Source organism: Corythoichthys intestinalis, chromosome 11 (assembly GCF_030265065.1).
Source record: "Corythoichthys intestinalis isolate RoL2023-P3 chromosome 11, ASM3026506v1, whole genome shotgun sequence".
Taxonomy (NCBI): Eukaryota; Metazoa; Chordata; class Actinopteri; order Syngnathiformes; family Syngnathidae; genus Corythoichthys; species Corythoichthys intestinalis.
Genome location: NC_080405.1, coordinates 49189616 through 49205004, shown reverse-complemented (window position 1 = coordinate 49205004; position 15389 = coordinate 49189616). Strand labels below are relative to the sequence as shown.

At 38.9% G+C, this 15389-nt stretch overlaps 1 protein-coding gene across 2 annotated transcripts in view; it reads right to left on the bottom strand.

Annotated features, from left to right (window-relative positions):
- Positions 1 to 15389, bottom strand: part of si:dkey-237h12.3 (teneurin-3) — a 649923-nt gene that overhangs the window by 186651 nt on the left and 447883 nt on the right. For both annotated transcript variants that reach the window (XM_057849309.1, XM_057849310.1), the window contains one exon: positions 2640 to 2825. In XM_057849309.1, coding sequence (XP_057705292.1) covers positions 2640 to 2825 — 186 coding nt within the window. The remainder of the gene's footprint in view (positions 1 to 2639; positions 2826 to 15389) is intronic.

Below are 15389 nucleotides of genomic sequence, written 5' to 3'. Positions count from 1 at the left end.
TTGACTGGTTTGCCCGTCCCAGTCAAATTGATTGGACGTCCACAGCTGTTGATGGCACTGAAACACCATCACCACCACTAAATCGCCTTCAATGGCATACAATACGTTAAATACTATGAAAGATAAATCCACTTTAGAGTGCTACTTGGAGCAAAACTCAGTGTGTCATGTCATCACTCAAAATTACCGTATTGGCCCGAATATAAGACGGTGTTTTTTGCATTGAAATAAGATTGAAAAAGAGGGGGTCGTCATATTGTATTCGCAGTCTAGACATTATACCCATTCACGACACAAGATGACGCCGGATATCATTGAAGCGATGTTATGTCATGACAGATCTCAGCTACTCTCCCCATTCACGACGCTAGATGGCGCCAGATATCAATGAAGCGATGTTCTGTCATGACAGATCTCAGCTACTCTCAAGTTTAACCGTTTGCATTATTTTATTGCAATGTTTTTTCTTATTCAGATTTGTTTCAAGACTACAGTTACAGTTAGACTTCACTTTGATGGTTAATGCAGTTATTGCAATTTTGTTGTTTTATCACAATAGATTGGTTTATTTACATTTCAAAAACCAGAAGCCCTTCATTTACGAATGTGATTGCACTTTAGTTTACATATTTAAATGTTCAGATATTAAGATTTGAATGAGGCAAAATAACACACTTTTTCTCTCAAATTTATTGTTATAATCATTTGTTTCGGATGTACCGTAATTATTTTCTGTATAAAAATTAATTTGGTGTTCAAAAAATCTTTTTTCAAACTTGAGTCTTGAAAAAGAGGGGTCGTCTTATAATCAAAAGATGACGTCTTATATTCGGGCCAATACGGTAATATCTCAAGCCCCCCATTGACTGCAAAATTGACCCGAAGGGATGCCATTTGTTTGTGCTACGTTTGCGCGAGTTGTTGGGACAGTCCTCTATTATTTAGAGAGTTGGTACGCTCAGTCAGCCGCGGGAGTTGGAGACGGAAAAGCTGCGAGTGACGTCATCACTCGAAATTAATATCTCAATATCCAATAATATAGCAACACAAACAAAAAATTTTTACAGCGCAAACCAGCACAAAAATAGCACAAACGATTAACATCTTTTTTTAGCCATTTTTAATCAAAATGGGGGCTGGTTGATCACAGATTGACCTATAAGAGAATTGTTAAAATCTCAAAAACATTAACAGCAAAAAAGGAATTTTTTTCCTAGCATAAATGAATCACATAATTTTTCTATAAATATGCATCTGATGGGGGGCCCACTTGACGGAGGTTATTTCTGTTTATATTCATTTTATTTCATTAGCTTTGTTTTTATTAACAAAGTATTAATTCATGAATCTATTCATATTATCAGTATAAGTAATATATAAAATAAAAATTAGGGGAGGGAACCTCTTGGTACCTCACAATAAGATACAATTTGCAAAACAAAGCTCACGATAACGATGACCTCACGATATGGCAATACAACAATTATCGCTATATTGGTTAGGACATCATTCTAGGATATTTTACAAAACCAGTAATAAACAAAAAAACAAGCTCTCAAGTTTATCACTAGTAGACATCCAAATCATTTGAACTGGGAGGAGGGCAGCGAATAAACCCCTCCCACTTCAAACAGGCCCCTCCCACTTCTCTGGCTGTCTTTGGCAGTCACATCTAGGCTATGTCCACACGTAGCAGGGTATTTGGCAAAAAGAAGATATTTTTCTACGGTTTGACCTATCATCCACACGCGCACGTAGATTTAAACCAGGGTTCTTAAATTGACGGGGAAGGTGAAGATTTGCGAATTCTGCATTCTGATAACCGAAGATTTACGTCACTGGCTGCGACAAATTTTGTCCTCACGTCACACACGAGACCAATTTTTACATTTGGAGTATATTAAATAGGCGCTTTTTTGCTTCCTTTTTTTTTTTTTACAAACTCTTGCTGTGCTTCCTATTGAATTCTGGATATTTTGGACGATTATTTTATTGTTTTGAATGTACTTAAAAATGAATGAAAGTGGTTGGCTGTGGAAGTTGTTTTTTTTTTTTTTCTACACAAACGTTTAGGTGTGGACAGAATTATTTTTCCCCGACGTATTAGGGCAGAATCATCGTTTTTAAGATAAAAAAAAAAAAAAAAAAAAAAAGCCCTGCTACGTGTGGGCATGGCCTTAGTAACGGCTGAGATGCAATTGTTGGCTGTTTTCAACAATGTACAACTAAAAGGCATTAAGTGTCTAAAATGGATCATTATTACTGAAATGTGAACTATCTTGTTTTCTCATGTATATTTATAATTGCTCTTTAACTGAAAAAAAAAAAAGTTTTATCAGATTACTCAATTAATCAATGGAATTTTCAGTACAATACTCAATTACTAAAATATTCAATACCTGCAGCCCTAATTGTTACATCACCAAAACTCATTAGAATTCCCCACAAGAGCATACCTAATTTGACATATATTGTCATATGTTGGGTAGCGCATGTCTTTTTTTTGTTTGTTTTTAAACGACACTGAACCCACTGACATTCAAGCTTCAAGGTTGCCCACATTTCCTCCACAATCTGTCTTCTGTCAGGCGTTTGTGTGTGGATGTGTGTGCATGTGTATGTGGAGACACTTTGCTCACCGATGGTGCAGTGCTCGCCCGTCCAGCCTTGGTGGCATTCACACTTGCCCTCGCGACACACCCCGTGGTCGATGCAGCGCGGGTGACAGTCCCTTTGCTCGCACTCTGCACCTGCCCAGCCCTCCTCGCAGTGACACAAGCCGCCCAAGCATGAGCCGTGAGGGCCGCAGTCCACCACGCAGACCTCTGTAAGGAAAAAAAGAATCACATTTTGACTGTGCTAGCAACAGGGTTATAACTCTCTAAACTGGGTGGGTTCTCAAAAGTTTTCGGTCCTGGGAAACTTTTCCAATGACCAATCATAATCTGAACATCAAATACAATAAATATAGTCACAGCGTGGGCCCTTAAATGCCATGAGAATAATTTATTGTTTAACCATTTCAGCCTAAAATAATCATGGCAGTTTTAATAGGAAACAAGGCTCGTGGTTAGTGGTGGGAACATCTGCGTACCACCCGATAGGATGTGCGACACAAGGCTCAACTTAACAATTATCTGAGTATGTATGTTATTCATATACAACAAATAAAGAGACAATGTAGCTAAATGGGAAAAAAATGTTTATTTTTTTTGTATGGTCGTGGACAATCTGTCAAAAACTTTTTTTCAGAATACACTACAGTGGGGCAAATAAGTATTTAGTCAACCACCAATTGTGCAAGTTCTCCTACTTGAAAAGATTAGAGAGGCCCGTAATTGTCAACAATTACATTGTTTGATTTTTAAAGAATTTATTTCCAAATTAGAGTGGAAAATAAGTATCTAGTCACCTACAAACAAGCAAGATTTCTGGCTGTCAAAGAGGTCTAACTTCTTCTAACGAGGTCACTTGTTACCTGTGTTAATGGCACCTGTTTTAACTCATTGGTATAAAAGACACCTGTCCACAAACTCAGTCAGTCACACTCCAAACTCCACTATGGCCAAGACCAAAGAGCTGTCGAAGGACACCAGAGACAAAATTGTAGACCTGCACCAGGCTGGGAAGACTGAATCTGCAATAGGTAAAACGCTTGGTGTAAAGAAATCAACTGTGGGAGCAATTATTAGAAAATGGAAGACATACAAGACCACTGATAATCTTCCTCGATCTGGGGCTCCATGCAAGATCTCACCCCGTGGCGTCAAAATGATAACAAGAACGGTGAGCAAAAATCCCAGAACCACACAGGGGGCCCTAGTGAATGACCTACAGAGAGCTGGGACCACAGTAACAAAGGCTACTATCAGTAACACAATGCACCACCAGGGACTCAAATCCTGCACTGCCAGACGGGTGTCTGTTTGTGCAAGTTCTCCCACTTGAAAATATTAGAGAGGCCTGTAATTGTCAACATAGGTAAACCTCAACCATGAGAGACAGAATGTGGAAAAAAAACCCAGAAAATCATATTGTTTGATTTTTAAATTATTTATTTGCAAATCACAGTGGAAAATAAGTATTTGGGCAATACCAAAAGTTCATCTCAGTACTTTGTTATGTACCCTTTGTTGGCAATACCGGAGGCCAAACGTTTTCTGTAACTCTTCACAAGCTTTTCACACACTGTTGCTGGTATTTTGGCCCATTCCTCCATGCAGATCTCCTCTAGAGCAGCGATGTTTTGGGGCTGTCGTTGGACAACACGGACTTTCAACTCCCTCCACAGATTTTCTATGGGGTTGAGATCTTGAGACTGGCTAGGCCACTCCAGGACCTTGAAATGCTTCTTACGAAGCCACTCCTTTGTTGCCCTGGCTGTGTGTTTGGGATCATTGTCATGCTGAAAGACCCAGCCACATCTCTTCTTCAATGCCCTTGCTGATGGAAGGAGATTTTCACTCAAAATCTCTCCACACATGGCCCCATTCATTCTTTCCTTTAAACAGATCAGTCGTCCTGGTCCCTTTGCAGAAAACAGCCCCAAAGACTGATGTTTCCACCCCAATGCTTCACAGTGGGTATGGTGTTCTTCTGATGCAATTCGTTCAGTATTCTTTCTCCTCCAAACATGAGAACCTGTGTTTTTACCATAAAGTTCTATTTTGGTTTCATCTGACCATAACACATTCTCCCAGTCCTCTTCTGCATCATCCAAATACACTCTAGCGAACCGCAGACGGGCCTGGACGTGTACTTTCTACAGCAGGGGGACACACGTCTGGCAGTGCAGGATTTGAGTCCCTGGTGGTGTATTGTGTTACTGATAGTAGCCTTTGATACTTTGGTCCCAGCTCTCTTTAGGTCGCTCACTAAGTCCCCCCGTGTGGTTCTGGGATTTTTGCCCACCGTTCTTGTTATCATTTTGACGCCAAGGGGTGAGATCTTGCATGGAGCCCCAGATCGAGGGAGATTATCAGTGGTCTTGTATGTCTTCCATTTTCTAATAATTGCTCCCACAGTTGATTTCTTTACACCAGGGGTCCCCAAACTACGGCCCGCGGGCCGGATACGGCCCGCAGCCACATTTGGTCCGGCCCCCTGAACAAAAAAAAAAAAAAAAAAAAAAAAATTTGTAAAAAAAAAAATTATTTATTTATTTTTTTTTTTCCCAATAGAGTTATTTATGTCCTGGCTTTTTTCTGTGAAGAACTGAGCAATGGTTATTTGGTTATTATCTATTTAATTAATACAGTATTATTACATTATATTACATTACATGATATTATATTATATTATATTATATTCAGGGGTGCACATAAGTGGTCCGCACATGCGTACTGGACGTAGACAAACACGCTGGCCCTCAACGGCTTCCATACGCTTTTGCGAACCGATGGCTGACCACTATTTGCGGCGGACACGAGAAAATAACTTCTCAAAATGTCGATGAGGCAGGCCACACTGAGTAATTACTTCCGTGTTCCCCCACCCCCGTCAAAAGACAGACAGACGACAGAGACGTCACCGGAGCTACCGAAAAAAAGGACTTTTGCTGAAAAGTGGCTACAGGAGGTACCATGGCTAGAAGTGAATGATGCTCGCACGGAAATGCGGTACAAAATGTGCCGTGAGAATCCCAATGTCGCCGATTAGAGCAACGCATTTTATGTAGGGTCAAAGAATTTCAGCCATCCAAACTTTGAAAAGCACGAAAAAAACAGAGAGCATGTGGCAATTAAGCAAACTATCGATGTCAAACAGGACCCCACTCGCCCTATGGACATGTGGCGGAATAGGGCGGAATAAAGGTAATGAACAGCGACATGCACTGACAAACGTGTTTTTGCTCGCATTTTACAAAGCTAAACATACACGTTCAATGAGGTCTTATGAGGAGGACATCCCACTTTTAAAAAGGCTTGGAGTTAATGTGGGAGCCGCATAATGCCCTTTATTTTGAATTGGTGCTTTTATGTTTATTTCTTTACATTTCACTTCAAAGTAATGACAATTTTGTTGTGCCAGTTGATGTTAATCAAGCATTAACTGTTAATATAATTAATCAAAGTTAATTGGCTCTAAGTAAAGCTTGTCATAAATTTATCGCATCAGGTGGGTCGGCTCTCAAGCTCAATGAGGACCAAGTCACATCTCCAGGTCCTCCTCTGAGAACCTGGGCAAAAAAATTATGTGCACCCCTGATTATATTATATTATCTTATATTATATTATATTTTATTAAGGGCTGTCAAAGTTATCGCGTTAACGGGCGGTAATTAATTTTTTTCATTAATCACGTTAAAATATTTGACGCAATTAACGCATATGCCCCGCTCAAACAGATTAAAATGACAGCAGTGTCATGTCCACTTGTTACTTGTGTTTTTTGTCTACCTCTGCTGGCGCTTGGGTGCGACTGATTTTATGCACCATGAGCATTGTGTAATTCTTGACATCAACAATGGTGAGCTACTAGTTAATTTTTTTGATTGAAAATTTTACCAATTTTATTAAAACGAAAACATTAAGAGGGGTTTTAACATAAAATTTCTATAATTTGTACTAAAATCTATCTTTTAAGAACTACAAGTCATTCTATCCAGGGATTGCTTTGACAGAATATTAATGTTAATGCCATCTTGTTGATTTATTGTTATAATAAACAAATACAGTACTTATGTACAGTATGTTGAATGTATATATCCGTCTTGTGTCTTATCTTTCCATTCCAACAATAATTTACAGAAAAATAAGGCATATTTTAGAGATGTTTGAATTGCGATTAATTACGATTAATTTTTAAGCTGTGATTAACTCGCTTAAAAATTTTAATCGTTTGACAGCCCTAATTATATTATATTATACTATATTATATTATATCATTTTTATTTTATTTACTTTGGTTCCATGAAGAATCCAGAAAGGGTTATTTGATTGTGGCTTTCTGAAAAACAATACATTTTTACATTTAGGCACTCCTGCAATCGTCACACTTTTTCTGTTACAAACTGACCCCGGCCCCTCATCAGAGAAGAGAAGGGTTATGTGGCCCTCACAGGAAAAAGTTTGGGGACCCCTGCTTTACACCAAGCATTTGATCTATTACAGATTCAGTCTTCCCAGCCTGGTGCAGGTCTACAATTTTGTCTCTGGTGTCCTTCGACAGCAATTTAGTCTTGGCCATAGTGGAGTTTGGAGTGTGACTGACTGAGGTTGTGGACAGGTGTCTTTTATACCGATAATGAATTAAAACAGGTGCCATTAATACAGGTAACGAGTGGAGCCTCGTTAGAAGTTAGACGTCTTTGACCGCCAGAAATCTTGCTTGTTTGAAGGTGACCAAATACTTATTTTCCACTCTAATTAGGAAATACATTCTTAAAAATCAAACAATGTGATTTTCTGTTTTTTTTTTTTTTTGTCCACATTCTGTCTCTCATGGTTGAGGTTTACCCATGTTGACAATTAGAGGCCTCTCTAATCTTTTCAAGTAGGAGAACTTGCACAATTTGTGGTTGACTAAATACTTATTTGCCCCACTGTAAATTGTCAGTGAAACATCAACTTTATCATGTATTATACTTTTCGATTTACACAGAAATTGTGGATTGCTGTGAGCTTTAAGAAGGAATTTGAAGTTTCTCTGTTTTTAATTGGCTCAACTGTGCAGACATGGCTGGGCTTTACAGACGCAAACAAAGCACATAAAACATGTACAGACGTAAATAAAACAATTTGTTGGGAATAATGTATATCCTGGCGTGCCGCCTACATGAATACGCCAACACACAGTAGAAACTACAAAGAACTGAATCTGTTTAAAACAAGACTACACAAAAAATAGGTGATCTGTGAGGCTTTTAAGTCTTTATCGTAATATGACGGGATAATGGAAATCAACACGTAAGATGTTGCTTTTCTTTTTGCTTCACTAGAGTGCGTTCCTATTTTTTATTTTTATTTTTTTAACGACACATTAGACAGCATAAATAGTCGGATGCTACTCAGGGATTTTGTGAATAAAATGGGCGGCGCACATGACAAGCTCATTTATGATCATGCAGTTAATTAGCCTGGAACTCCAGACCTACCGCTGTTCCAGCTTTCGAGTCTGGCGACTGTTCCGCGGATCAAATTCCCAGGGCGGAGCAAGTCACAGCAAACAGACAGCGGAGTGGACCAATCAGCAACGGGGGGGACGTGACGTTGGTTAAACGACAAAAAACTATCGCGCGAGGACGTAAACATACGAGGAAAGCGGAGAACGGAGAAGTTTATTTATCATGGCTAGCGCGACACAGGTTGGCTGTTGTTGGTTTAAGCGACTCAATGTGTTTTTGGTCATTTAAAACTTTTTATCACGGATATGAACATATTCTCGGCTCTCCCGTTCGCCATATGTGTTGTTGTGGAGACGACTTCCGCCGCCCAAGAGTGAAGTTGCTCGTTGAGAAACAGTCACGCAACTAAAAAAATCTGATTGCATGGAAAATTTTGTTCAGGCTCGAGAGGCAAATTAAGATCTGGGTCCAAGACTCTATAGCTGGAAAAGCGGTCGGTCTGGAGTTCCAGGCTAACAGTTCATAATCAGTGTTAGGCACGTTACTTTAAAAAAGTAATTATAGTTACTCACTACTTCTTCCAAAAAGTAACTGAGTTAGTAACTGAACTACTCTATAGTAAAAGTAACTAGTTACCAGGGAAAGTAACTATTTCTTTTACTTTAAAAAGAAGTTGTTGTATGTCAAAGAATTTGAAATTTTCTGAGCAGTATTCGAGTCAGTTGAATAGAGAAGAACAGACAGGTAGTTGTGTCATAGAACCTTGTAATATTTATTGCACCTCACCAGCAACAGATTTATCCTACACTTGAAGTGCAACAAAAATAAACAGATTTGAATTGCTTACCACAGATGTCGACAAAAGCTTTGCCCCGAGATATAAATTACACTTTACATGCACATTCTTTCCTTTAATTTCAACCAACTTGAAATAGTGTTTATATCTCCACCTCGTAAAGGACAAATTTTCCTCTGAATGCTCTGCCATCATATGCGTCTGTATCTGTTTTGCATGTGTGTGTTTGCTGCACACGCTGTTCCGGTTTGTGTGTGAAAACACCGGCTCTGAAGTACGTGCGTTACTAGGCTCGAGTGTTTACGTCACAGAATGGGGGATCACGTGAGATTTGACAACAACGCAGCCATATTGGAAGCAGGTCCCGCTCGCGGGACGTTAACTTGCCAGTTCGATAAAGAGACAAACTCGTTTCTAAGGCGAAGAACAGATATGTGATTAAACTTAAAGATGTGAACAATGTTCACCCGTACGAGCAAGCCAAAGACAAATGGAGTAAAGATGTCGACGGGCTTCCACAATTACGCGTAATGGACATTCTGCTGTATTTATTGTTTGGTGTATGTTACTAAACTCATCAGCGATTCCGAAATTACAAATCGCTACAAAGCTACGAACAGTTTTGCTGTGGATGGGTGCAGGACCTGCACATTATGACCGTATCAAACGGCAACTGCATCTTTTTTGCAAAGGTAGGCTATGTGTGTTTACTATTTTCATTGCCATGAACCTGAACGCACCCCAAGTCTTGGATGACAAATAAACAGCAGAGTAGACTCGCTACGGCTGGTAGTTTCTTCAATTTGTTCAAAGTAAGTAACACACCGCTTTTGACTGTCAGTAATGGTAACGGCGGAAAAAATATTTAGTTAGATTACCCCGTTACTGAAAAAATAACGCCGTTATGCAACGGTGTTATTTATAACTGCGTTATTCCCAACACTGTTCATAATACAGTTGGCTTGGAAGAAAAAGCTCTCAGTTGGATAAAAGATTGGACAAGTGTACGAAATGTTGTGTACTATAACTATTAGGGGTGTGAATTATGATTTGCGATACAAAGCTCACGATAACGATCTCACTATATGGCGACACAGCAATGATCAATTTACTGGTCAGGAAATCTTTGGTCTTGAAGGGTGGAAGCAGATGAACCCCTCCCATTTAAAAACAGACCCCTCCCACTTCTATGGCCAACAGTGGCAGCCAATGCCAGGCAACGAGGTAATTTTGGGCCATTTCATGTTATTACCTGTTGATTTTCAATCACTACCTGTTGATTTTGGGTTACAGAACAGTAAGTGACCCAGAAAATGAATAGGCAGTAGAGGTGGGAATCTTTTGTCACCTAACGATTCGGTTACGATTCGGAGGCTCCGATTCGATTATAAATCAATTATTGATGTTACACCCCCCCTGCGCTTTTAATGTTTTGTACATTGGTTTCAAAATCGTTCAAAAATCCTCTCAGGCTAAACCAAACTAATATTTCAGTGTCATGTTTACAGTTTAAAACAGTAGATAAAATACTCAAGTCCCATTCTGTATCAGCAGCTTTAAACTACATTCAATTAATTTAATGATGTGAATCAACCGTTAAAGTTGTTAAAATTCTCCCGTTATTCCATAATTTCCCTTCTGTCTACTTTCGACATGTCAAAGTTTTAAAACCGTTTCATCATTTAAAGATGGATTCAAGTTAAGATTTTGCCGATTTAGGATATTTTACATAAAAAGTTAATTAGGTTCGCTACAACAGAGCCTTCAAGAGAAGTCTACTGCTTTAAGATGGCGGCTGTTAACAACGCGGCAACTACTAAACGGCAAGTCTATCATTTTGCATCTAGTTCTTTTTACATGTTCTACCGGCACCATCGTCTGTCATTTTGCATCTAGTTCTACGTATATGTGATATCTACTATAGCTGTATGTTTGTAGCATCTAGCAACTGGGCGTTGTTTGAAGCTGTCGGCCGCAGTCAGGTATTATTGTTTATATTTATCTAGCGGCATGAGTTAAACATATTTACTCTTGGTTCGTTCCTCATTGCGTCCCGAAGACTGCGCTGACTGTGTTTTAGGTCTGTTTTACCTGGTACAATTCAACAATCGGAATTTGGGTTTTTGTGAACCGTTCTCGATAATCGGAATTTGGGTTTTTGTGAACCGTTCTCGAATCTTCCACGGCCGAATCGCAAATAATTTCAGAATTGGAAATTTCACCCGGCTCTAATATGCAGTGATTCAAACTCAACAGGAAGTGACATGTAACTGCCCTAAAATGAACAGCCCTAAATATCGGAAAGAGTGACTGTGAATACTCTGGTTTTGAATGAACGAGAGGTACATTCGCCCTTCCCAGCCTTAATGGATTTGGCGTTGATTAACTGAGACACTATGATGGTCGGAGATTTTGGTCGCAACCTGATGGTTCCTGTTTTTTTTTGGTTTGTTTTTTAAAAAAAAAAACATTGACACCTTTTTAAAACAATATCTCCGTTCCTGGCATGAGGGTATCGATAACCTTTTGGGATGCAAAGTATCACGATACATCACCATTTTGATATTTTGTCACAACCCCTAATAACTAGGGTTATACCAAATTATTATTATTATTATATATTTTTTTTAAAATAAATTCTCCGGTATGTGGTGTTGTCTGATGCTGTACCAATACCAAAAAGATATACAAAATGCATATATATTTTTAATACAAAATATCTTCATCCTCATTTCAATGAATTCTAATGGAAATGAATGAATTGAATTATATCCTAGCGTAGTCAGATGCTGGCGAACTCATTGGCTGCCATTGACATTAGCCTCAATGGCAGTTTGAGGCAATGCATGAGCGGGTCATTCCGCGCATGCGTTAAATGCGTCAAATATTTTAACTAGGGCTGTCAAACAATTAAAATTTGTAATCGAGTTAATTACAGCTTAAAATTAATTAGTCGTAATTAATCGCAATTAATCGCAATTCAAACCATCTATAAAATATGCCATATTTTTCTTTAAATTATTGTTGGAATGGAAAGATAAGACACAAGACGGATATATACATTCAACGTACGGTACATAAGGACTGTATTTGTTTTATTATAACAATAAATTAACAAGATGGCATTAACATTATTTACATTCTGTTAAAGCGATCCATGGATAGAAAGACTTGTAGTTCTTAAATGATAAATGTTAGTACAAGATATAGAAATTTTATATTAAAACCCCTCTTAATGTTTTCGTTTTAATAAAATTTGTAAAAATTTTCAATAAAAAAATTAATTAGTAGCCTGCCATTGCTGATGTCAATAATTACTTACACAATGCTCATGGCTGCTGAAGCCTATAAAATCAGTTGCACCCAAGCGCCAGCAGAGGGCGGCAAAACTCCATAAAACACAATTAACAAGTGGGCATTTCCATGTACTGTCATTTAAATCTGTCTGAGCGGGGCACGAGCGTTAATTGCGTCAAATATTTTAACGTGATTAATTTAAAAAATTAATTACCGCCCGTTAACGCGATAATTTTGACAGCCCTAATTTTAACGTGATTAATTACAAAAATTAATTACCACCCGTTAACGCGATAAATTTGACAGTACTAGTTTTGAAGTAACGCTACTCTTACTTGAGTAAAATTTTTGGCTACTCTACCCACTTCTGCTTATTTCTTAGTACTCCCTGATACAGATTACATCGTTTCAGTGCTTTATTGGTACCCATATCGGTGCAAAACTAACTACAGCTTCTACAGTAATGTTGAACTGTCATTCTCTATTGTCACATAAAAGCCATCTCAAGACTTTCTGACATAGGGAACTGGAACCGGTATTACCCAGTTCGGCAGCCTTTACATGCTCTTTCTCAGTTTGTTTTTTTACATCTCTATTTGTTGCGTGTTCGGCCAATAAATCCTTTTTAAGAGTATTGTTTGTGCTGTGTCCTCCTTGCCTGCACCTGAGCCTCCGACAAACTAGTGTAACATTATTTATGTATTTATTTATGCGAGGCATGTGGGCAGAACGTGTGTAAAGAGCATCCAAAGAGGCTCCCAAACGTTGTCTGGACTTTGACAAAAGCGAAGCGGGACACTCGGAGTTAGTGTTATCTGGCCAAGGCGATACATCAGAGTGCAGTGAGCCGTGGCTAACACTCGGCAAGAAGTGAGGATAAAAAGTGTGACAATCAGCGTAGAAGCTGGAGTGTGTTCTCCCAATCTGAAGTGACTTCGGGAAATGTACAAAAGCCTGCAAAAGTTTCACACTTTTACTTATAGAGCCAGTTCAGCAACAGTTCTGTGGGTGCTTTGTGTTCACGATCCACCAGCACAATTTACGTCTATTTTGACCAATGTGTTAGTTACTAACTTTCTTTTGGCATCAAAAATCACACTTATTGCTTGAAAAGCAAGCAATAAGAAATACAACCGTACCATGCAATATTTATCAAGCACACCACCATCATGAGAAATTACCTTGGATGATCCCTTTTGGTAACACTAAAAGCCTTGGTATTTGTTAAATACCGTATTGGCCCGAATATAAGACGGCCCCCTCCTTTTCAAGACTCAAGTTTGAAAAAATACTTTTTGAACACCAAATACATTTTTATACAGAAAATAATTACAGGACATCAGAAAAAAAAAAAAGATTATAACAATATATTTGCGGGAAAAAGCATGTTATTTTGCCTCATTCAAATCTTAATATCTGAACACTTAGATATGTAAACTAAAGTACAATCACATTCGTAAATGAATGGGGTCTGGTTTTTGAAATGTAAATGAACCAATCTATTGTGATAAAACAACAAAATTGCAATAACTGCATTAACCATCAAAGTGAAGTCTAACCGCAGCTGTAGTCTTGAAACAAATCTGAATAAGGAAAAACATTGCAATAAAATAATGCAAACTGGTTAAACTTCAGAGTAGCTGAGATCTCTTATGACAGAACATCGCTTTAATGATATCTGGCGCCATCTAGCGTCGTGAATGGGGAGTAGCTGAGATCGGTCATGACAGAACATCGCTTCAATGATATCTGGCGCCATCTAGCATCGTGAATGGGTATAACGTCTAGACCGCGTATATAAAACGATCCCCTCCTTTTCAATCTTATTTCAATGCAAAAAACACCGTCTTATATTCGGGTCAATACGGTAAATAAAATATAAAAGGGAATAAACGAACTCCTGGAGATTGCAAGGCCATAGCATAAAATAGGTTTATGAATTTGTGAAGTCAAGGGGCTGTTTACACGAGAACGCAAGTGTAACGCTAAAACTTTTTCTAGAGAGCAAAAAACACAAACATTTCGGCTTCCAGAGTAGAAATCTTGATAACGCTCCCCCCTGTCGTAACAGTTTACACAGTTGATGATGATGAACATTTTATTTTCGAATATTCAATACATAAGTACCAATAATCAGTCACAACTAGACATGTGGTGATTACCGGTTTCAAGGTACACCGTGGTATGAAAACAACAAGCTTTCATAACGGCAAAAAATTTCCGTCATACCGTCCCTAATGTATTAGCTATTTTTTATGTCCCAAAATTTAATGGAAAAATCTCTTGCTTGAAGCTGCAAGGCTCAAACCACAGTATCAAAGGCTACTATCAGTAACACAATGCGCCATCAGGGACTCAAATTCTGCACTGCCAGACGTGTCCCCCTGCTGAAGCCAGTACACGTCCAGGCCCGTCTGCGGTTCGCTAGAGAGCATTTGGATGACCCAGAAGAGGACTGGGAGAATGTGTTACGGTCAGATGAAACCAAAATAGAACTTTTTGGTAGAAACACAGGTTCTCGTGTTTGGGGGAGAAAGAATACGGAATTGCATCCGAACAACACCATACCCACTGTGAAGCATGGGGGTGGAAACATCATGCTTTGGGGCTGTTTTTCTGCAAAGGGACCAGGACGACTGATCTGTGTAAAGGAAAGAATGAATGGGGCCATGTATCGAGAGATTTTGAGTGAAAATCTCCTTCCATCAGCAAGGGCATTGAAGATGAGACGTGGCTGGGTCTTTCAGCATGACAATGATCCCAAACACACAGCCAAAGCAACAAAGGAGTGGCTTTGTAAGAAGCATTTCAAGGTCCTGGAGTGGCCTAGCCAGTCTCCAGATCTCAACCCCACAGAAAATCTGTGGAGGGAGTTGAAAATCCGTGTTGCCCAACGACAGCCCCAAAACATCACTGCTCTAGAGGAGATCTGCATGGAGGAATGGGCCAAAATACCAGTAACAGTATGTGAAAAGCTTGTGAAGAGTTACAGAAAATGTTTGGCCTCCGTTATTGCCAACAAAGGGTACATAACAAAGTATTGAGTGGGGTAAATACTTATTTGCCCCACTGTACTTCTACTTACAGTATTTATTTTTTAAAACCCAGATATGTCAAAGTAACACATTTTAGAGCTTTAATTGCATACCGCAAAACCGTGAAATTGTGATATTTTTGCTTAAGGTTATCATACTGTCAGAATCTCCTACCAGCACATGCCGAGTGACAAGG